A 23,071-nucleotide genomic window follows, 5' to 3' on the forward strand; every position below is an offset into this window, starting at 1 on the left:
GTGAATTAATAAATTAAGCTTACCCCTATGTGCATAAAGCAACTGGTACTCACTTGAATTATCATTTTCTTTTTTTTTCCCTTCCTTTTCTGACACAATCTTCATCATGTTGACAATTCATGGAGGCAGAAGCCACCAGTTAAATACTCCTCTCGGATGAAAACAGGACTCTCCAAGCTACTGAAATTGCCAGATGACAGACGTTCGCTCTCTCAGGAGCTCAGGGTTGGGTTCCATGGCCCACCAGAGCTGTGGTGGGGAGTGCCCTGCAGCCCCCGCCTCTGGGAGCCAGCCCTTATGGGAACACACAGGCTGGGGTTGGGGGGCACAGCAGCAGCCTTTTGGCCGCCAAGTCCTCTGTGGAACTGAGAGACTTGTTAACAAGGGGAGTTCGTGTCCCCTTCCCAGTGCTCATATCCAATCATTAAAATAGACTTTAAAAAATATATATATAAAATCTGCCTGAGAATGACGGGAATCAGGGACAGCGGTGAGCCCCTACCCTGAGGAGCATCTGGTGTCACCCACGTGCACCTCCCCGGGATGTAGGACACGCGCAGGGTAAGAGGGAGGTGGGCATGGTGGGGAATCCAAGAGTGGAAGCCCCAGAGGGGCGGACAATTTCACTTGTGCCAATTTTTCTAGACAGTGACCTGGGACCTATATGAGCCACGAGGGCACTCCTTTTAAACGTGGATTACTAAATATTTCAATCGTTTTTTTCTCCCCCTTCTTTATTCCTTGCTGTACCTGTCGGCTGGTGGAGAGACACTGGAATTCAACCACAGATACTGATGGGTCTTCCCCATTGGGTCAATACTGTACGCAAGGCAAGGCATTTCCATTTTTTTTTCCCCCCTGGTACCAGTAAAGATAAAGCAATGAGGGTGACTAGCGGAGGAGGTGGCTTGAGCGTGAGAAAAGGAGGTACTTCCGTCAACTAACCAGGTAGGAAGGAAAAGGACTGGGAAGATTCAAGAAGCAAACCATCCTTGGAGGCTGATTAAAACACTCCTCTGCATGTTTTAAAAACCTGGAGGAAATTTTATTTCTCTTCCCACTGGGGTCAGACCCCCGCTACTGTCTCAGGGGGGCCTGGAGAATTTCTTTAAAACAATCCACGTTTAAAAGCACCCTGAGCTAATATTTTTCAAGGTGACATCCTCTCGGGGTGGGCCACTTGTTGGGGTGGGGTGTGGGAGGGCCGAGGGATCAGAGTTCACTGGAGCCATCGGTTTCAACCAAGCGGGCAAACCTGATCTACAGCCCGGCCCGCCTGTCCCTGATTCCCATTCATTCTCAAGGCTGCCCGGGAGAGCACGCGCTTCACGTCCACACGCCATCCTGGGGGAGGCTGCTTTACTTCCGTCGCGTCTGGGCCTGATGGCTTTGTCCCTTCTGGTGCTGCTGTTTCACCTGTGCCAGGATGTCTCTGATCTTGCGCTGGGCCATCTGCATCAACAAAGGGCAGGGAGCTCTGTGACCCCCCCGCATCCCCTGGGTAACGCAAGAGGGCAAAGGTAGGGGAGGAAAAGGGGCAGCTGACACCGCCGATCGTGCTACTGAACCCAAAGTGGATTCCTTGACTTGCTAGACAGGTGCAATAATGGAGTTTATTTCCCAGCTGCAGCTCATGAGTCGCTCCAGTCCCCTGCTGAGGCAGACCCTGGCAGAGGAGATGCGACACTTCTACATGGTTCCTGCCACCCTCATGAGAGCCCAGGTCTCCTCATCAGTGAGTGAGTGGGAAGAGCTCGTTTATAGGATCTGTTTGCCATGCAGTTCTCCCCAGGGCTGCGAGGGATAGCCGGCTTTAAGGTTGGACAAATGGAAAGGCTTGGTGTTATCTAACACACATCAAGTCCCAGCTCCGAGACACGCTATGAAGATGGAGGGAATACAGCATCCTCACATCCCACTCCTGCACCTTAGAGGGAAGGACCGCAGCCCAGAGACAGGTGGACAGGTCAAGGCCACCAAGTCAGCCTCAGGTGCCCAGGCTGCACTGCTCCCTGGGCGCATGCTACCCTCCCAGCAGAAGGTGCCACACACACCTGGCTGGCATAGAAATGCCCGATGATCTTCACGATGACCTGGTCATTCTCATCTGGGGTCTGGTCTCGTGGCACCACCACCTCAGCTGCTGTCAAGTTTTGTAACTCATTCACCTAAATAGGGGGGAGGCCAGCAAAGAGCTCAGGTTGCTGCCAGTCATAGGAGAGCAAAGCAAGAGACAGGGTAGATGGGACAAGCTGTGGGGAGTGCCAAGGCTAAACCGGCCAGGATGGCAGAGAGCCAGATACTGGCAGCCCATAAGCCTCACCGTTTTGCCACCTTTGCCAATGACCCGGCCGGCTGCTGAGGCCGGCACCCGTATGTGGGTCTCCAATTTTACTTCCTCCTTTGGCCCAAAGAAGTTCTCCTCTTTGAGTTTGCCGTAGATTCTTCCTTGAGCCTGAGAAAAGAAGATGATCATCTATCAGAGCCATGCTGGTGACCAGAAGTCCCCAGTATCATGGGAGCCCAGGGGCACGACTGCCAGGCTCTACGCCCCCTCCGTTGCCCCCAACCTGGGACCATTAGTCAGAGGCAGGCAATGTAAGTGGCTCAGGTGAACCACCTGCTAGCTACCACGCTTCCTGCTCCCTGGGACAATTAGGTGAGTGCTGACTAGGGATAAGGGCGTGTATTTGGACGTGGCAATGTGCTGTGCCCCTCACCCCACCCTACCCTAGGGGCACCGACTCTAGCTTAGAAAAGCAGAGTCTTGGCTGCTCCATTTTCCATCAAGCTCCTTGCTTATGGCCTGAGAAAGCAGCTAGAGAACGGTCCAAGTCACTGGGACACTGCAGCCATATGGAAGACACAGAACAAAGTTCCTGACTTCAGATCTGCTCAACTCCAACTGTTGTAGCCATTTGGGGAGTGAACCAGCGAAGAAGTCTCTACTTCTTTCTATAAATCTGTCTCTCAAATAAATAAAAAAAATTAATCAATCCATTAAAAAAAGAGAGAGAGAGAGAGAGAGAGAGAGAGAGAGAGAGAGAGAGAGAGAGAAACAGAGATGCAAACCTTGAACTGTGCCTCCGGGGGACCAGTGATGATAACCATCCGAACCTTGGAGTCAGGTGTTTCAGGCGGAGCAATCTGGGGACCAAACAGGGGGTTAGAGAGGAGCCCACCGTGGAAGAACCCTGCCATGTCAGCCCTGCTGGATGCCCATTCCGAACAAACCATGCACCCGAAACTGCCAGCAGAGTAGGTGGGGCAGGCAAGAGCAGTAGCAAAGACAGGGCAGCCCCACCCCTCAACTCGTCCAAGTCTCTCAGGGTGTCTCGGGGGAGTCTGGTGGAGAGCCAGGGACACAGACATGCTGTGTCAGCTGGGAAGATGCCGGACGGACCTGTACTGGGGATACCACAGCCTTGAACCAAATTCCTCAAGTCCACGGGCATCCACATTTATGCAACTGAATAGTGCCTTAGTTTCAGTAACACCTGCTTTCTCTCTCTCCCATGACCATGAACCCAGGGTCACGGAAGATAAGCAGCACCTGTTCAGGGTGGGAGCCAGGCAATGACCATGCCGGTGGCAGGGGTGGCACAACATTCAAGGGACAGAGAGGGTTCGGATCCCACAGTACACGTGAAAGGAGTGCTGCAATGTGAACCCGGGACAGTGGGAGGCAGAGCCTGCTCCCAGCTAGCCCAGACATTGGGAGTTCAGAAGGCAAAGCTACGGGCAAGGTCAAAAGCTCGAAGGGCCATAAAGTGCCATGCAGACTGCACCACAGACTACAGGAGGGAGGCCCGGGCAGGGGCCAAGCCCACTACAGTGCTCAGCCAGAAGACAGCATGAGGGCTTACCTTGATGGAGGCGCTGGCGAACCGTGACAGCTGCTTGATATGCTGCCCTTTCTTGCCAATGATGGCACCCACTGCCTGCGCCGGGATGAACACCTGCACCATCTCCTGCTCTGGGGCCTGCTGCTGGGACAGGAGGCCTCATCATCCAGGGGCTCCAAGGGGCTTAGCCTAGAAGCCGGGCCACTCCCCTGAAGGCTGCCATCCAGGAGGAATGGGGTATGCACACACCCAGACTGACCACACTGGGCTTCCCAAGAATACTGCCACTTCCTCTGACCCCAGGACTAAAGGATGAGGGAAGAGGGCCTGGCAGCATGGCCTAGCAGCTAAAGTCCTCGCCTTGAACGTGCCAGGATTCCATATGGGCGCCGGTTCTAATCCTGGCAGCTCCACTTCCCATCCAGCTCCCTGCGTGTGGCCCGGGAAAGCAGTCGAGGACGGCCCAAAGCCTTGGGACCCTGCACCTGTGTGGGATACCCAGAAGAGGTTCCTGGTTCCCAGCTTCAGATCAGTGCAGCACTGGCCATTGTGGTCACTTTGGGAGTGAGTCATCGGACAGAAGATCTTCCTCTCTGTCTCTCCACCTCTCTGTATATCTGACTTTGTGATAAAAATAAAAATAAATCTTAGAAAAAAAAAAAAAGAGGAGGAGGGAAGAACAGCCAGCAGCCAGGGGCTAGTGCAATGCTACTTGCTGGGAATGACATCAGCAAGGTATCCCTGAAGACCCTCACCCACCCTCCTGCTCCCCACAGGCTCAGAGGTCCCCGGCAGCCTGACCCTGCACCTACCATGAAGGAGCTGTAGGGCGCCGCCCCTGTGACACTGCTGGGGGGTGGAGGAACGGCGCTGGACGAGGCTGGGAAAAGACCCACGGCAGCCAGGTTCAGGCCGGGGATCAGGTGGGACTGCAGCTGGGGGAGAGAAAGATGAAGCAATCAGCCCGCGGCTCGCCTGGCCCCTGTGCATGCATTCTGGCACAATGTGAGGACTGATAGTCCCCAAGGAAAACCGAGCCCCCAAACCAGGAGGAACCAGGAGCACCTGCACCCAACCCTGACCCGTGGTGTCCACACAATCACCTGAGCATTGTGACATGCTCGCTGCACTGACAACTACCGATTCCCACCAAATGGCAGCTGAGACACTGCTTGACCTCGTCCCATGCCCACAGTACATGGGTTCAAGTCCTGACCCCACTCCTTTTGCCAGCTCCCTGCTAACGCACATGCTGGCAGGCAGGTCACGGCTCAAGGACTTGGCTCCCTGACATCCATGTGGTGCCTGTGCTCTGCCTCAACACTCACGCTCATGGCGGCCACGTCGTTTTCATAGGCCTCTCTAACTTTCTTCATGATCTCCTGCTCGGCCCTGCAGCAGTTCTCGATGGCGCCCTTCACAGTGATGGTCCTCTCGGGGTTGTAGAGGGTGAGATCCTGCAACCTGCAGGGGGAGAAGCCAGCGGGGTCACCTGCCAGCAGCAGCCCGGGAGCAGGCCTTGCCTAGGGGCATGAGCCCAAACACCCAGGGTCGGGGGGCTTTTGCACCACATCTGCAGGCTCTTCAGGCGCTTCTGTTCTTTCAACCCTGTCCTTGTAGAGACTCAGGCAAGCAAGCGGGAGGTAGCCTGGTACCTGCACGCTGCCCCCATGGCTGCCAATTCCTTCGTGTGACTCAAGGAAACTACTCAGCAAGGAGCTCACCCACCCCGGGCACGAGGACAGGAAGGGGCTGAGGTCCAGCATGCCCTGCCTCCGGATGCTGTTCTCTACGGGGTGTAGCGGGTGAGGCATAGGGACCTGGCATGACCGGGGAGGTGCCAGCATCCTAAGGTGGTGGGAAGGAGATGCTCCAGCCCCTGAGTCCGTGGGATGGATGGGCTCTCTGCCCCAGCAGGAAAAACGTCCAGGTTCGAGGGAGACAGCTGGAGAGAGGCAGCCCCCGTGGGCCGTGCATACCCCCTACCACTGCCGCGCCCTCCCCAGCACAGGATGAGTGTCTTACGAGGAGATGGTGATTTTCGTCTCTGTGTCCTGTTCCACTTTCTTCAGGTTCCGGCCCTCCTTGCCAATGAGACGCCCCACGAAGTTGTTATGAGCCAGGATCTTCAGGGGAACCTCGTCAGCCCTGGAAGACAAGCCAGACGTGCACTCTGCAGGTGGATGATTAAGGGTCTCCATCGCGGCTCTGTGCATGAGCGACCTGAGTCTCAGTTCCCCAGCTTCTGATCTAGCTTCCTGTTAGTGCAGCCAGAAAGGTGGCAGAGGACGGCTCAGCCGCTGGAGCCCCTTTCACTCATGTAGGAGACCCGGGTGGAATTCCTGGCTCCTGGCTTCAGCCTAGGTCCACCCCGGCTATCACGGGCTCCCTCCCTCCATCTCTTCTCTGTCTCTCAGCCTTTGCAATGAATCAGTATTTCTTGAAAAATGTGGTTTATTGTCCACAAACTGAGCCTCAGTAATGCTATAAAAAAAGGCCGGTGTATAAACGTGTCAAGGGACATGCTCACTATTTTACTTATAAAAAACAGAGACAGATGATAGAAATTTCTCATCTGCTGGTGACTCCCGACACTGTGCAAGGTCGAAGTTGGGTAACCAGAATTCCATCTGGGTTTCCCACAGGGACTTAAATCCTTAAGAATGGAGACCGGGGCCCGGAGTGGTAGCCTAGAGGCTAAAGTCTTCACGTTGCACACGCCAGGATTCCATATGGGCACCAGTTCGTATCCCGGTAGCCCCACTTCCCATCCAGCTCCCTCCCTACTTGTGGCCTGGGAAAGCAGTTGAGGACAGCCCAAAGCCTTGGGACCCTGCACCAGTGTGGGAGATCCGGAAGAGACTCCAGGCTTCTGGCTTCAGATCGGCTCGGCTCCAGCCATTTTAGCTGCTTGGGGAGTGAATCGATGGATGGAAAATGTTCATCTCTCTGTCTCTCCTTTTCTCTGTATATCTGACTTTCCAATAAAAAACAAATCTTCTTTAAAAAAAAAAAAAAAAAAAGAAATGGAGACTGGACCAGAAACCATTCCCTGTGGGAATGTGGGAGTGCCCAGCCAACATTTGTCTTAGCCACAACTCCAAGCGTCTATATCCATTCCTCCTATCCTACCACTGTCTTAATAAAAAACTCAGACAATGCGACAACCATTTAGACACAGGAGCCTGACCAATGCACTACACCCATAGACTGTGCAAGCAGGGAAGGAACAAGGTGGGCACATCAGTACTGACAGACAGGATAAAACCACATGTCCAGGGTGGCCCTCGATGCTAAAACACCTGTGCATACATCCACCCACGTTGCCCCCACCCAACACAGTCTCTCCGCTTTCTCTCTCTCTCTCATTTGTGAGCACACAGAATCCCTCGGAGATCATACAACGCAGTAAAAAGGAGAGTTCCATTCGTGAGTTTGCACCCCTTATCTCCCAGAACCCTGTACTTTCGGTAAACAGGAAGGGCAGAAGGGGTGGCGGGCTCACGTTTTCGTGTCTTTTGCCTCTTTGTGCATGATCTCCAGGATCATCTTGCAGGCCGAGGAGCAGCCCTCGGGGGTCGAGTGGATGCTGATGGCCTTCTCCGCTGCGCCAGCATTCTCCTTCCTGTGCACGTCGATCCTGCGGCCAGGGAGCAGGGCCGGTTAGTGTTCACCAACCACACCCCGACTCCAGGTGTTCCCTCCCCCCGCCCCCACACACAATTCACAGAACCCACTCTTCCACAAATAAAGCTGATGGAAGGTAGAGCTGGGGGGTGCCGGAGTGGGGTAGCAGATTGGTCAGCTACATCGGCAGACCACCGGCTCCATTCCCAGCTGTCCCACTTCCAATCCAGCGCCCTACTCGTCCAACGTGCTGGGAAAGCAGCGGAGGACGGCCCAAATACTTGGATCCCTGCACAGGCTCCTGGTTCTGGCCTGGCCCATGCCTGCTACAGCTTCCATTTAGGACATGAAGCAGTGAATGGGAGGTGTCTCTTCGTCACTCTCCTTTCAAATAAATAAATCAGGTCAGAATTGGGAAGGGCCAAGGGTGAGCCAGAACTACAGTCAGTAACTGCGTTGGCTGAGGTATGGCTCAGGGTAGAACGTCACCCATGACACGACCCTGGCTCCCTGCCCCCTGGAGTGCCATGCCTCACCACTACCATCACTGACACAGGAACACAACACCCTGTCCCCAACATGGGATTCATAATGACCCGTTCTTTGCCACTGAGCACACTGATCGGCTGCAAAGATTAGAGAAGGGAGGTCCCGATGTGCAGATCAAGGTCAGACTGGCCAGCCCCAAGCCACCACCGGGCTGGTCAGAGGCTCCCAGAGACACTCTCCAGAACGTCTAGTGACAGAGCATGATCAAGCCACTGCCACCAACGATGCGCCCCAGACCCTTCTCCCTCCCCACAGGCCAGGTCCGCCTTCACCCCAGGTGAGTCCCTAGCAGACCTCCGTATACTCCAGCCATTGTTCTCCCCTGCCAAGACTCACTTGGATTGGGTCTGCTTCGTGATGTTGCGGATGGTGGCACCCTCCTTGCCGATGATGGCGCCGACGTACTGGGTGGGTACCAGGAGCCGAAGGGGGATGTCCACTTGCTGTTGCTTGGCCGGGGCCCCGGTCGCCACGGGGGAACCCTGGCGGGGCTGACCCCGAGAGCCAAAGCCTCCGCGGCGCCCGTTCTCGGGGCCCTGGGCTATCTGCTCGTCGGGAATGTAGGAGACCTTTAAGGCATGATTCTCTAGCTGGTGGCCGTTCAGTTTTGTGATGGCTCTGGGGACACAGGCAGAGTCTACTGGTCACTCCCCTACCCTGGGCTTAGTACACAAAGCACTGTACATCATCACAGCTAGCGGCACACCTGGCATGCGCCCCCACATCCCACCTCCACCTTGGAGAACTTCCAGGCTGAACAGCTGGAGACCTCCCTCCTCCGCAGTGGGAAAGCATGCTAATCCGGCATGTCCAGCACGTTGGCTGGCACATGTGGCTCACTTTCAGGTAGACCACTGAGAAGTGTACTTCCGGACCAGTGAAAGCCACAGTATCGGCAGAGACCAGTCCCTGCGTTCCCACAGCAGCTGGAGGTAGCTGCACAAGGGATTCTTCCAGCTACAAAACCTTCATTGCACCGAAAAGGAAACCAATTGCTCAGGGGAGCAAAGCCCTGAGCCTCCTGCCCTGAGACACCTTAAGGGAATGTGGGGCAAGATCCTTGGGTACCCAGCAGCCATGCCCAACACTGCAGTGGGAAGCTGGTGTCCACCCTGCACTTGGCCTCAGTAGGTGTGCAAGTCCATCTTTGTGTACGGGGACATCACGCTGAAGTTTTGCCGGTGCCTCAGCTGACCGTAAACAGGTCTAGGTTCCCATGGCACACAAACATGATCCCAGCAGGTATGGGAAAGGTCTGGGCCCAGCTTGGTAGCCTAACAGCTAAAATCTTCTCCTTGTGCATACTGGGATCCCATATGGGCACCAGTTCATGTTCCAGCGGCCCCGCTTTCCCATCCAGCTCCCTGGCTGTGACCTGGGAAAGTAGTCAAGGATGACCCAAGGCCTTGGGACCCCTGGACTCATGTGGGAGACCTGGAAGAGTCTCCTGGCTTTAGATTGGCTCAGCTCCAACTATTGTGGCCCTTTGGGGAGTGAATCAATGGATGGAAGAGGTTTCTGTCTCTCTCACTGTTAAGTGTGCCTTTCAAATGAAAACAAACAAATCTTCCAAAAGATTTGTTGTACCATCAGTCCAGCCTGGACGGCAAAGTTGAAAAGGACAACACAGCTGTCTCACCAGATGCACACGGACGCCTCTGGGACAGGGGAGAAATGTAAGCAGAGACTGAACAGGCTTGGGAGAGAGACAGCATGTGCCGTCTACTGCCAGGGGCTCAGGCGTGGAGGGAGCCACAGGGAGCAGCGAACCCTGAGCCTGGGAGGCTGCGAAATGAGTGAGTTTTACAAAACATCACTCTGTCGGAAGAGGCTGTACTTTAAAGCATCAAGAAAACCCACCCCAAGGTAAAACACGGCAAACAGAAGGGGGAAAAGAAAAACACCACTAAAAATCCTGGAACAGAGTCAGCTCCAGACAACAGCAGTAATTTCCAATGAGCTGGGTGTGGTGAAAATTGTTCACCCCAAGGGCCAAGGAGCTGAAAACTATGGGTGTGAGGGATCAGAAAGCATTACCATGGGGTTGGTCCCCTGACCTGCGTATCCTCCACCTGCGGTGTCCGCATCACCAAAGGGCTCTGGTTTTGTCCTGGGTGCTCCCCTTCAGTTCCAGCCCCCTACTATACACTTGGAAAAGTAGCAGACAATGACCCCAGGCCTTGGGCCCCTGCAGCCACATGGGGCACCGGGACAGAGCTGCTGGCTTTGGATTTTGCAGCTCCAGATGCTGCAGCCATTTGAGATCCTCCCTCCGTCTTTCTCTCCTTCCTCTCTCTGTAACTCTGGCTTTCAAATTAAAGGTCTAAAAACAAAAGGCACCAGCTTTTTGACCAGAGTGTCAGTAAAATGCGTGTTTCAATGCCACAGGAAAAAATCCTTTCTGGACCCACAGTTCTCCTTCAGCACCACTAGATGGCAACAGCATCACAGCAAAGTTCTTGCAGGCCCTGGGACAAGCAGATGGCCCAGAGGACTTCTCTGCCACCCACACACAATCATCGTCTTCCCAGAACCAAGCAGATCCCAGAACAGTGAACCAAAAAGACCCAACTCTGGAAGCAGAGAGTTAGAGCCCCCGTGGAGTCCAGCAGTGCCCACTCCCACCCCCAGGGCTCACTCCCAATACTCACTGCCTGGTCTGCTCCCGGTTGGAATAGGTGACGTTTACCACTGCCGTCTCGCTCTCGGTGTTCACTGAGAGGAAAAAAAAAAGGAAGAGTCCAGGGTCAGTACACCTGCATGCTACCACAGCCTTGTGGTCTCAGGCTATGGAGGCAACCTCCCGATGACAGTGAGGCAGGCATGCTTCCAAGTCCTGGGTTCCATTTCTCCCTGCTGACTCAGACCTGGGAGATGGCAGAGATGGGACCAACCGCGAGGATCACAAGGGCAGACCTGGATGGAGATCCCAGCTCCCAAATTCGGTTCTAGCCAGGGGCCGATGTACACATCTGGGTAGTCAGCTGACATATAACTAAAACCCAAAAGATTTTTTTTTTTCCCCTTAAAGTGCCTTTTGTCAGAACTGCTGGTCAAGCCCAAGTGACCACCTGTGTTTTCCTTTCCTCTCGTCCTCTTCCCCGCCCCGCTCCCCGAGCCTGCAGCTGCCACGTCAGCCACCTCAGCAGTCGCAGACGCCTGCCCCACACAGGCATCCCACACCTAGGCAATGAATACAGCCTTGCAAGGTTAAGCTAGTTAAAAATCAACACATCGGGTGAGCTGAGCGGCTTGCAGCGCCCGATACGCCACGAAGCAGCTCGGGGAAGACTCACAAGGGCTTCCACAAGGGCTGTGGAACACCCCAACCATAGCAGATCGGGGTGCTGAGGCTGGGCTACAGGGTCCCCACGGGCGACAGGTTCAGAGGCTGCACAGGCGAGGCGCTGATCTGCACCCTCTCCAGGTGAATATTTGCAACACTGTGCACGTGGGCATGCTGGGCCCCCGCAGCTTCTGGATCCCAGCCAGTATAATCCCAGCAGGACCCTTGGCTCTGATTACATACAAGCTGGGGGTTTTCTCTGGATTCCCCTCACACCAGGGCACTTCAATTCACGGCAAGCCATAGTGTAAGATCACTTTGGGGATGGACATTGGGTGCATCTGTTGAAATGCTACTTGAGACACCCACATCTCTTGGAGGAGTGCCCAAGGGTTCTAACCCCACGTCCGATTCTAGCTTCCTGTTCATGCACACAGCAGGTGAAGGCTCAGGCACTTACAGCCTCAACACCAGCCCCTCCTCCTCTTCCCATCCCGGCTTCAGCCTGGCTAGACCCCGGCTGCTGCAGGCTCTTTAGGGAATGAAATGATGGCTAGAACTGTCTCTGTCACCTTCCTTTCAAATACTAAGTAAACAGAATTCCAGTATATGGCTGCACATTTCTCACTGTAGTAACACGTGCCTCTGTCTTCCACATTGGTGATTTCTGAACTGGCGCGTCCCGTGCCTGCTCAGCTGGGGACAGAGAGCCACGACGAGGGCACGTGGTCACAGTACACTTGGAACCCCTTTGGCCAAGGCTTAGCCACCTTGGGGGACAAGAGAAACTGCCCAGGGACTGAACTGCAGTGGTGCCCCCCCACACCCACCTGACTTCAGTCTCCCTGGAGATCACACTTGCGGGAGAGGGGGCAATCAAAACCACAATCCAGAACAAACCCTCCCCCAGGCTGAAAGCTCTCTGTGCTGACAGATTGATCACGAGTGGAAGGTGACACTGGAACAGAATTGAGGACCTTCCCTATTCTGATGTCCCACAAAACGCAGCCCCTCCCCGACTGTCCCCCAGATACCACGTGTCACAGCTCCCTAGCAAGGCTTGGTGACATCAGACCCTGCTGTGAGCCCTGCAGTGGTGTGCAGGGGTGAGAAAGACCTCAGGCAGGCGCTTGCTTCCTGGACCACTGCTCAATCGTACTCTATTTGTCCCAGAGTAACTCATTAATCCACCCCGTGAGCAGTGCTGGGCACCGGACATGGCTGCGTCCAGCCTCCCAGATGCCCCACCTCAGGCCCTGGGGCAGGCAAAGACTGTAAGCGCTCATCTAGCACGCTGCTGAGCAGAGCTGAGCTGCGTGTTTTGACCTTGGGCGAAGCAATGATCTCCTTTTTCCTTGAAGATCTCCAAATCTAAACCGTTCCTGTCCACCTCACCACTATCTTACAGCTGACCGAAAACCACGCCGCATTTCGTTTCGGCCCATTCCCACGGAAAAGAATTCACAATCCTGGCAATAAAGAAGCCTCAAAAAAATCCAAGCCAACCCTTTTATGACCTCACTTTGCCTCTGTGAACCCATTCTTCAAATGTCTCTACGTGTCGTTCCAAATGTATCATACACCCTCTGCATTTATGAATCAACAAAGGCACATGGAGCTGCCTGTGAGTTTAGAAAGAAGCAACTCACAGATTGCTCCCACCAGAAACAGAGAGAGTGCATGAGGCTTTGAAAAGTCAGAGGGCACCGACTGAGCTGGAACACACAATTCCTGTTCCTAAACTGTTTCCACCTGGGAAGCTGCCGGTTCAAGTCCCAGCTACTCCACTTTCAATCCTGCTCCCTACTAACAGCCTGGGAGGATGGCCCAAGCTCCCAATTCCTGGCTTTGGACTGACCCAGCTCCAGCCCTTGAGGCCATTTGGGGAGTGAACCAGTGGGTGGAAGCTACACTGTGCTGCTGTGTGTGTGTGTGTGTGTGTGTCTTTCTGCTGAGCCTCCAGAGAGAACTGACCCCAGGGAGTAAGCAGGTCCCCCAAACTCCACCAACAACCACGGTTCACTCTTACCTTGTTCACAATTTTCCACGGTGCCATACTGAGCCAGCAGGCTGTCCAGCACCTGTGGGTATACAGAGAGAAAGGTCCTGAGCTCCCCCAGGCAGCCCCAGAGCAGCCCCAAGCCACAGCCCTACTCAGGAGAATGCTCAGAGCCCAGCATGGCCTGCCAGTCTTCCCCCTCCTCCCTGAGGACCGCATTGGTGGCAACCCGGGGCAGGAGTCTCAACAGGCCCAGACTGTCTGCACGCCTCCATCACCTTCAGCCACCACCACCCCACCTCCACCAGTGCTCAGCCAATCCTGTGCCCATCTCCCTGCTCACGCACGCCAAAGTGAGACCAGAAAGCCCCGGTGAAGGAGGAGACCCAAGCAAACGCAGAGCTGGGGGACACAGCGGCCTGGCCTGACCCAGCGCACTGGGGAGAGGGGAATGACCTGCCCTACCTTCCCAGTCCACTATCCTCCCCGCCCCGGTCCTGCTCGTAGGTGCTTCCCCTTACCTCCCATCGGAGCTGAGGTGGAATATTTCTGATCTGAATCTTCCGACTCCTAAAATTGAAGAGGGAAAAGAGTTGTTAATGACTGACTTGGAAGTCTTAAGACTCTAGGATGTCTGTCCTTGCTGCTCAGGAGGGCAGCCTTCAGGAAGGGCATCTTGCTTTTAGAGACCAAAGTTGATGTCACTGCCACCAAAGGAAGTAAAGCCCCAGAGGCTTGGGGCACCCTGCTAACAACTTCTTTTTTTTAAAGATTTATTTATTTTTTATTACAAAGTCAGATATACAGAGAGGTGGAGAGACAGAGAGGAAGATCTTCCAACTGATGATTCACTCCTCCAAGTGCCTGCAACTGCCAATGCTGTGCCAATCTGAAGCCAGGAGCCAGGAGCTTCCTCCAGGTCTCCCACATGGGTGCAGGGTCCCAAAGCTTTGGGCCGTCCTCGACTGCTTTCCCAGGCCACAGGCAGGGAGCTAGAAGGGAAGTGGAGCTGCCGGGATTAAAACCGGCACCCATATGGGATCCTGGCATGTTCAAGGTGAGGACTTTAGCCACTAGGCCACGCCACCAGGCCCAGCAATTTCTTAAAAAAGAAGGAAGAGGGGCTGGTGTTGTGGTGCAGTGCAGTAAGCCACCCCCTGAGGTACCAGAATCCAAGCTCCAGTTCAAAGCCAACTGTTCCACTTCCAATCCAGCTCCCTGCTAACGAGCCTAGGAAAAGAGCAACAGAAGATGGCCAAAGTTGGAGACTTGGGTGGAACTGTAGCCTCCTGGCTTCCAGCCTGGCCCGATCCCAGCTGTTGTGGCCATTTGGGGAGTGATATGGGGTAGATTTCTCTCTCTCTCTGCTTCTGCAGCTCTGTCTTTCAAATAAACTAAACGAATCTCTTGATGAACCTGACAACTCTCTCACCAGCACCAATCTCATTCCAGATGCTAGGGACGCACACAAGAAGCAAAAGCAACCTGGCCTGGGGTGCTCCCATCCCATCCCAGGAGACAACACGCCAGAGCCCAGGACGGTTGGGGGTCACAGGGCAGAGGTTGGGCCCTTGGTCCAGAAATGGACTTAAACCTATTTACTAGCACTGATCTCACACCAGAGTATTCACCTTCCTGGAGACCCAGTCCCTCCTTTGAAACAAACAAAACTGTGTTCACAGAGCGGGCGGGGACATGGGAGCAGTAGCAGATGAAGAGCTTAGCTTCAAGTTTTGTAAGTGCAGTGGGAGAAGACTCCTACAGTGATTTTCCCTGAGGACTCGCAGCTTCAGCCATGACTCTGGGCTGGCTCCCTCACCATTCTATCCTGAGCCCTCAACTGTGGGTTGAAGACATCAAATGTCCTCAGGCAAGACCCAATGTGCTGGTCAATTGATGTTTTGTTTTGGTTTTTTTCCCTAGTTTCCAAATGGTGAATTTTGTAGAAACACACAGTCTGAGAGAATTCTAGTGGCCTGAAGGCAAACTGGATCCCAAAGCAAGAAAGTCTGGTTCTGGCCCTCCACCTGTGCCCGAGAGTGTGTCCATCTGCCAGCTACATCCTGCCTCACAATCGCCACACAGGGACGTGTCTGCTCTTGCTCAGCAGTGAGCGTCCAGTCTAACCACAGATGTGCTGGGCTGGGCTGTCCTGAGCCGTGGCCCCTGCCGCCTCGGGGTCTCCAGGTGACACGGAAGGCGTGAGGCTCCAAGCTCCCTTCTCACTCTGCACTTTCTGGGGATGCAGAACAAGAAAGAAATATCAAGACAGGTCGAAATGCAGACATTTGTGGCTCTCTGGTTAGGTCATTTCATGAACCTGACCTAAGTGGGGAAGATGAAAGCAGGATAAAATAGCAGGCAGGAATGAGAAACTAGCCTAGAGACAGAATCTCAAAGCCCACCAGCATGCCCCCTGGTGACTCTGCTGTGTCCCCTAGGGAACGCTGCCCACAGCCCTGCTTACTTAGCCAAGCCACACATCAGGAAGGCAGGACCCCTTGCCAACAAAGACAAAGGGGTGGAGAACAGAGGAACAGGAAGAGACAGGGATGGCCCAGGCCTCTCCCGCCAGGAAACCCTTCTGAATCAAGGGTGGCTTAGGGGCAAAGGCCTTGAAACACCCAAGTTCGCTCTTTCAAGATGGCCCTTTAACAGTCGAGGTGGAAGTTCCCCTTCAGTTCCCAGCTCGTTTAGGGGGGGTCTTTTTTCAGGGAGGGGAAGGGGGTTGAGAGGGGTTGCGGTGAAATCAAATCTCTGCTGGGATGTTAATCCATATCCTGAAAGCAATGGCAGTCAGATCGTCTGGAATGTCTGGAATGTTCCAGGAGAGGGAGGGGGAGGAGGGCAGGGCCACTCTACCAATGAAAGGCAGAGACATCCTGGCTGCTCTCCCCCACCCCTTAGGGCACACACCCCACCCTGGGAACCCTCTCCAGGCCCCTCCCAGGCCTACTCTCAGCAAAGCCCCCAGCCCAGATGAAAACGCCAACATGGAGGGCCTGAGAGAAGAGCAGCGGTGGGGACCCTGTGTGTGCTGAGTCCTTGGCCCACTTTCCCCCTAAAAGTGGAGCTACCTGAGGTCTCTAGGGCAGTACCAGGAGCTGTGACAGGACGCTCACCTTGCAGATCCCTTGGGAAACTCAACTCATCCCATACTCACACAAGATCTCAGCAGGCAGGTAGAGGAGGGGGAAAGCCAGGAGCACCCCAACTGCAGCCTTGGTTTCCTCCGGGGAAAGCTTTGCAGAAGTTTCAGGAGGCGGGGCTAGGGAGCCAGAGCACTGAAACCGCCTGCATGCCAGCCACCTTGGGCTGGTGTTAAGGGTCCTGCTCCTATTCCAATGCCAGCTTTCAGGGAAGGCTCCTGGAGCTGCTTGCTGCCACCCACGTGGTAGACTGAGTTCTAGGTTCTTGGCTTCAACCTGACTCAGCTCCGGCTGTTTGAGAAGCAAATCGAACACAAGATCTCTCTCCTCCCTTCACAGTCCTGTGTTATGAATCTTTAAAAGATTTGCAGAAAGGAGAGACAAAGATCTTCCATCTGCTGATTCACCTCTTCAAATGGCTGCAACAGTTGAACTGATGTGAAGCCAGGAGTTTCTTATGGGTCTTCCAAGCAGGCAGAGGGTCCCAAGGCTTTGGGTCATCCTCTACTGCTTTCCCAAGCCACAGGCAAGAAGCTGGATTGGACATGAAGCAGTCAAGAGCACAAGCTATTGCCAATATGGGATCCTGGCGCTTGCAGGTGGAGGATTAACCAACTGAGACCCATGTAATGCATTTTTCTTTGTTTATTTATCAAACACAGAAAGTATGCAAGGCAGGGTGTCTGACATGTAGTGAGTGCTCAGTTCATGAACCCAGGCATCTAAGACCCTGTGGAAAGACGCAAGCAGGCAGAGCTGGCAGTGAGTTGCTTAAAGGGATAGAACATTAAAACACTGGGGCCAGTGCCTCTGCTCGTGCTGCCAGCAGCGTGGTGACGGCTCAGGCTTCCCACCCAGTTCTCTGTTTATGGCCTGGAAAATTAGCAGAGGATGGTTCCAGTACTTGGGTCCCTGTACCAACTTGGGAGACCAGGAAGAGGCTACTGGCTTCAGATCAGCTCAGCTCCACTCATTGCGGCCATTTGGGGAGTGAACTAGAATGAAAATGCCAGCCCCAAGCCACAAAGGCAAGGGCTATGTCAGCCTAATGGCTTCCCTGCAGACTTCACCTGCACGGACCTACAGGACGAGTAGGAGGGGTGTCCTGACAGCACACAGCCTCTGCACAAGACAGGAGGGGGCATGAGGGCAGCAGAGCCTGCATGCCAGGGACAGTCAGGAGGGCTGGGCAGAGGTGGGGGAACAGGGGAAGGAAGGAACACAGGTCAGTTAGGACAAAGCCCAATTTTGAATCTCAACCCAAGAGAAAGAGCAGGCAAGCATGATCGTCTCACAGAATCCTCCCACAGCCCAAGGAGGTGGTGCCTGTGGCTGAGTTTTGCCAGGGCCCCCGAGATGGCCAACGGAGAGCTGACCCATGTCCCATTGTGAATAAGAGGCACGGCCACAACGGGAGGTTGGAACACTCGGCACTGCTCGGGAGCTGCCTTTAGGAAGGTACAAAGCCGACAAACCACCTTTGACCAAGTGCAGTCGTGTTGGGCTTGCGGGCTGGTGAAAGGTTCACACCACAGACTGACTGGGGGCCAGTCACACAGAATGCTCAATCAGGGAAAAAAGTCCCATCCATACATCTTCAGCCATTAACTTCTCTTTCCAACTGTACTCTGCCATCATTACTTGAAAAGTGACTCTGCCATACTGAACACTGATGAAGGATCCACAATTGTTACAGACCTCCGGGATTGCAGTTCTATTTTACAAATACAGACAGATACTTAGGATTCACTTCAACCCCAATCAGGGGAGAAGAAAAATGCAAACAGCTGGGGTGGGCTCTAACTGCCACAGCTGGCCTCTGGGCGCGTCCTTGGTGGCCTGCCACATTACCCTCTCTGATACGCTGGTACTTCTTTCAGTTTAAGCAAAAAAAGTGAAACCAACACAAGCAATCCCTAAGCTCGCCCAGTTCTGAAGTCAGCAGAGGTTCCAAAAGCATGGAAGCTACTCAACAGTGATGAGGTTTCTCCTATTACTCTCTTAGCCACAATCCAGAGCCAGGATGGCTTCCTGGGCGCATGAAGGAGACACACACTTGAGTGGATTCCCAAGCTAAGATTCTACTCACAGTGGCCTCCCAGGGGCACACGCTACAAACAGGATCTCCAGCCCCCAGGGAGACAGAACCAGGCCTCGGAGAAGCTGTTTCTAGTCCTCTTCCCACCCCCATTCACAGGGGACAGTGACCCCTTCAATCCTGTGGCCGGCCTCACCCCTCCCTCCAAACCTGGGCAGGGCTAAGCCAGTGGGCGGAGCAGGGCAGCAGTAGTCTGGGGGATCTCAACAGGCTCAGGGGCACATTCCCCACGGCCCCTGTAGTGAGCCAAGCCTAGACATTCATATCTTTGGATCTTGGCCTTTCGTCCTCACCTCCAATGCTCCCCAAGGCCACGCCTTCAACTCTGTTTCTCAGATCAGGGAAAAATAAGGGACAGTAGGATTAGCCCTGTCTTTCAGGGACCAGTCCTTGCCCACCCAGGAAAGATAACTTTCTTCACTGGAGGGATCTTCTGTTCCCTAGAGTCTAACTTCCTCCTCTTTTTTTTTCCCCCTCCATGAACACGATGAAAGAGAATGGACCAGCACTTCGGCCTAGCAGGTTAAATCACCACCCACACTGCCGGCATTCCATAGACGCTCCACTTCTGACCCAGCTCCCTTCTTGTGCCCCTGCACCCATCCGGGAGATCGAAAAGACCTGGGTTCCTGGCTTCAGTCAGGGTCTGGCTGTTCCGGTCATTTGGGGTGTGAACCAGCAGATGAAAGACCTCTCTTTCTCTCTCTCTTTGCCTTTCAAAAAAAAAGTCCTGGCCTTGAATGCGCCAGTTCTAATCCCGGCTGCTCCACTTCCCATCCGGCTCCCTGCTTGTGGCCTGAGAAAGCAGTCGAGAACAACCCAAAGCTTGGGACTCTGCACCTGTGTGGGAGACTAGGAAGAGGTTCCTAGATCCTGGCTTTGGATCGGCGCAGCACCGGCCATTGCGGTCACTTGGGGAGAGAATCATCAGACAGAAGATCTTCTCTGTCTCTCCTCCTCTCTGTATATCTGACTTTGTAATAAAAAAAATAAATCTTAAAACACACACACACAGAGAGCACTCCCCCAGGAAAATGCTAATCAGCTGCACACAATCTCATGACTCCCTGGTTCACGAAGATCTGAGTCCATCCAAAAATCTCACAAGCACAGACACCAACCTCACTCATATGTATACATTTAACTTCTCCAAGTCTCAGGGAGGCCTACAGGTCCAGCTGGTGGCTGGCAACCGGCACAGCAGTTAGGGCCACTGGCGACACAAGCATCCCATATGGAAAGGCCAGATTGGCTCCTGATTTCACCTTCCTGCTGATGTGTTCCATGGGAGAGTCAGTGATGGTCCAAGTACTTCAGCTCTTGCTGAGAAGAACTCAGAGCCTCAGCTGCCTGGCTTTGTTCTGGACCAGTTCCATCTATTGCAAGCATGCACAGAGTGAACAAACAGATGGAGGTTCACTGATCTCTATTTTTCAAAAAGTTTTTTTTATTATTTATTATTAAATTTATTTTACTGGGAAGACAAAATTACAGAGAGAGACAAAGATCTTCCATCCACTAGTTCACTCCCCAAGTGGCCGCAACAGCTGAAGCTGAGCAGATTCAAAGTCAGGATTCAGGAGCTTCTTCTGAGCAGGTGTAGGGTCCCAAGTTTTGGGGCCATCCTCCATTGTTTTCCCAGGCCACCAGCAGGGAGCTGGATGGGAAGTAAAGTGGCTGGAATACCCATTTGGGATGCCATCACCTGCAGGCAGACTATTAGTTGGTTGAGCCATCATGCCAATCTTTCTCCCCAACCCACCAAAAAGTTTTTTAAGAAAACAAGGCTAGACTTGGAGTGAAGCTGGGGTAGTCATTAGAAAGCTGCAAAGGGCACTGCAGGCACGTAGCAGCATCCAGCACTCTACCATGCTCCCCGTATCTTACAGGTACCGGTCTCTAATGGGCGGTCAAGAGGCTGGCTGCCATGACTCCAGTCTCTGGCAGGAGTCCAGCTGCTGGAGCTATTTATTCCACAGATGTTATCTTGGCAGTTACTCCACACTAGGCTTACGCTGTCCACTACGAAAGCCACTAACCACATGTGACTACTACGTACTTGCAATGTGACTAGCTCCAATGAGAAACCGCATTTTTGCTTTTCACCAAAAGTGTTCTCACACTTAGCTTTGTCAACTGTTACATTTTAATGAAATCCAAGTACAAACTGGGATATCTCCAATAAAATACTTAGCATTTGAGTTTCGACAGGACTGTAAGTGTAAAACACACATTGGATCCTCACCCCCATAAAACAACAAAACGGCTCCAGTATGGATTGTAAATTGAGAGGACAATCTTGTTATATATTAGGAGATTTTTAAATTTAACTTAACCTTATTTATTTCACAGGCAGTCACACTGAAAGAAGAGAGACAGACCTTCCATCCACAGATTCACTCCCCTAAATGGCTGCAAAAGCCAGAACTGAGCCTAACCAAACACAGACATTTGTTCGGAGTCCCCCATGTGGGTGCAGGGACCCAAGCACTTGGGCTGTCCTCTGCTGCCTTCCCAGGTCGCTAGCAGGGAGCTGGGTGGGAAGTGGAGTAGCTGGGACACGGGCACTCATTTGGGAAGCCAACACCACAGGCAGAGACTTGTTCCTTTTTATCATGGTGACTGGGGACTTTAAAGCCCCCAGACACATTCGTACTGCTTTTCTCCTGGACCACGCTGGGCACTGCACAACATGTGAAGCAAAGCACAGGGTGGCAGACAAGACACCGCTCCCACAGAGCTTCTAGTCCAGCAACCGACCCCCACGGGGTTGGGCTGGGTGGTAATGGCCAGTGTCAGGAGCAGAGTGGAGGAGGGCTGTCCACTGTGCCCCCTCCTGCAGGAGAGGAGGACGGTGCCAACTCTTCAACAAGAGGGTCTCCTGGGGCTGACCCAGGGGCAGAAGAGTCCTCTGATCCAAGTGGGCCCCCTCCCAGCTATCTCCCCCAACTGGGGGTCCTAAGTATCAACCAGTGCCTTTCCCAGGAGATCATCACTAACTTAGTCCTTCCTCCTTACCCTGCCTCCTTCAGTCTACACACAGGATGGAAAAGTGACAGGAGAAAAAAAAAATTGTCCAGGAAAAGTTCTGAGGGGGGGTGGTGCGGGCCTGGCACGCTTCAGTCAGGGCAGGAGCTGAGAAAGGAGGAGGAGCTGGCACGGTGCCCAGGGCCCAGTGCCAGGTCGATCCAGAGGCAGGGCGGCCAGACAGGCCGGTCATCAGGTGGCCCGCGGACATAGGTAGGAGGGACAGGCAAGGCAAAGATGCCACCACGGGAGACAAAAGCCAGGGTGGTGGCGACCAGGGGCACCCCTGAAATGCACTGGTAACTCAGAATACTCCATCTCCTAAAGAAATCTGTGTGGCACGAACACACAATCCCATATGCACCCCGATTCCGAGGAGAGCAAGAAAAGGAGAAGAAAACAGCAGCGCATCTCCAAGAGCGGCTCTGAGCAGCACCCCGAACCCCTCTCCCTCGGGGGATTCTCCTACAGGTGCTTAGTAGCAAAACCGGGAGATGGCAGCACCACATAGATACATAGATACACACACACACACCCCTTAACGTGTCAAATTGCAGGCAGGATGGTGGTGAGGGAGCTGAACCCCTCAAGTCAGAAGTTCCTACAGCAGCCCTGGTCCCTTAGATGGAGCAACCAAGCCTAGCGAAGAAGACTTTCCTAAACTCGGGAGCTCAATGGAGTCCTGCCAGGCCGGCCTGGGCTCACTCAGCGATCCATCGGCAGGCACTGCGTTCTCCCAGGAGCCTGACCGCAGCCAACGAGTGCGCCCGCGGCCCCAGCGTCAGCAGCAGGAAACATGCCCACATTCTGTATGGTAAAGCGGCTGCCAATTGGCTTTCCCTGCATGCGGCTCGGATCTGGGCATGGGACTAAACGTGGAGAAAAGCTAACTACCCTATAACACGGCTGGGTGACTGTCAGAGATTGGTTCGCAGGGCGAAAAAGGAGTAGTCGTCCAGCATTCTTGTCTTTGCGGAGTGCAACTGGGACTGAAGTGTGTAAGGACGCGGCGAGGGGATGGCGTTAACTGGCCCCCACCACAGCAGCCGAAGACGCTTGGCTTAACTCACTCAGCTCAGACAAAAATGGTTTGACAAGGGAACCCATAGCTTTTTTTTTTCCCCCTTGCCCATCTGGGCAGTGCCAGAGGAAGCCAAAACAGAAGCGCCGGGACAGGCGATCTCTTTGCAGGCAAATTCCAAGTCCTGGGCCCACTGCCAACTCTGCCCCCAACCTTGCTCTTTACCATTTGGGAGTTCAGCGGGGCCGGCAACGTGGGGCAGGGCAGAGGAAGCCAGGAGAAATGTGAAGTGTGGATGAGCAGACACAGGTGATTCAGCGTGGGCGGCACGGTGAGTTGTCCCTAGGTTTCTCCGTCCTGGCAGTGGGAAGGGACTTGGAGACCATCCTTAGAGTTTGGGAGAGGTTAACAAGCTCGGCCAGAAGCCAAAAGGAAGGCAGGTGGAGCCAAGTTCATCTCCAGTCCCAGCT

At 53.9% G+C, this 23,071-nt stretch overlaps 1 protein-coding gene across 3 annotated transcripts in view; it reads right to left on the reverse strand.

Moving 5' to 3' along the window:
- Positions 1-1,352: 1,352 nt before the first annotated feature.
- The window catches only part of IGF2BP1 (insulin like growth factor 2 mRNA binding protein 1), a 38,840-nt gene continuing 17,121 nt past the window's right edge, over positions 1,353-23,071 (reverse strand). The window contains exons 3-15 of one of the 3 annotated variants that reach the window (XM_041000519.1): positions 13,828-13,876; positions 13,337-13,388; positions 10,673-10,736; positions 8,358-8,639; positions 7,351-7,485; positions 5,871-5,993; positions 5,174-5,309; positions 4,658-4,780; positions 3,867-3,986; positions 3,073-3,147; positions 2,324-2,455; positions 2,055-2,168; positions 1,353-1,452 (exon numbers count right to left, since the gene is read on the reverse strand). In XM_041000519.1, the coding sequence (XP_040856453.1) occupies positions 1,360-1,452; positions 2,055-2,168; positions 2,324-2,455; positions 3,073-3,147; positions 3,867-3,986; positions 4,658-4,780; positions 5,174-5,309; positions 5,871-5,993; positions 7,351-7,485; positions 8,358-8,639; positions 10,673-10,736; positions 13,337-13,388; positions 13,828-13,876 (1,498 nt within the window). In that variant the 3' untranslated portion in view covers positions 1,353-1,359. The remainder of the gene's footprint in view (positions 1,453-2,054; positions 2,169-2,323; positions 2,456-3,072; positions 3,148-3,866; positions 3,987-4,657; positions 4,781-5,173; positions 5,310-5,870; positions 5,994-7,350; positions 7,486-8,357; positions 8,640-10,672; positions 10,737-13,336; positions 13,389-13,827; positions 13,877-23,071) is intronic. The other 2 variants (XM_041000520.1, XM_041000521.1) reach the window with 2 other exon arrangements.

This window comes from Ochotona curzoniae, unplaced genomic scaffold, assembly GCF_017591425.1.
Source record: "Ochotona curzoniae isolate NIBS_2020 unplaced genomic scaffold, NIBS_Ocur_1.0 scaffold_2453, whole genome shotgun sequence".
Taxonomy (NCBI): Eukaryota; Metazoa; Chordata; class Mammalia; order Lagomorpha; family Ochotonidae; genus Ochotona; species Ochotona curzoniae.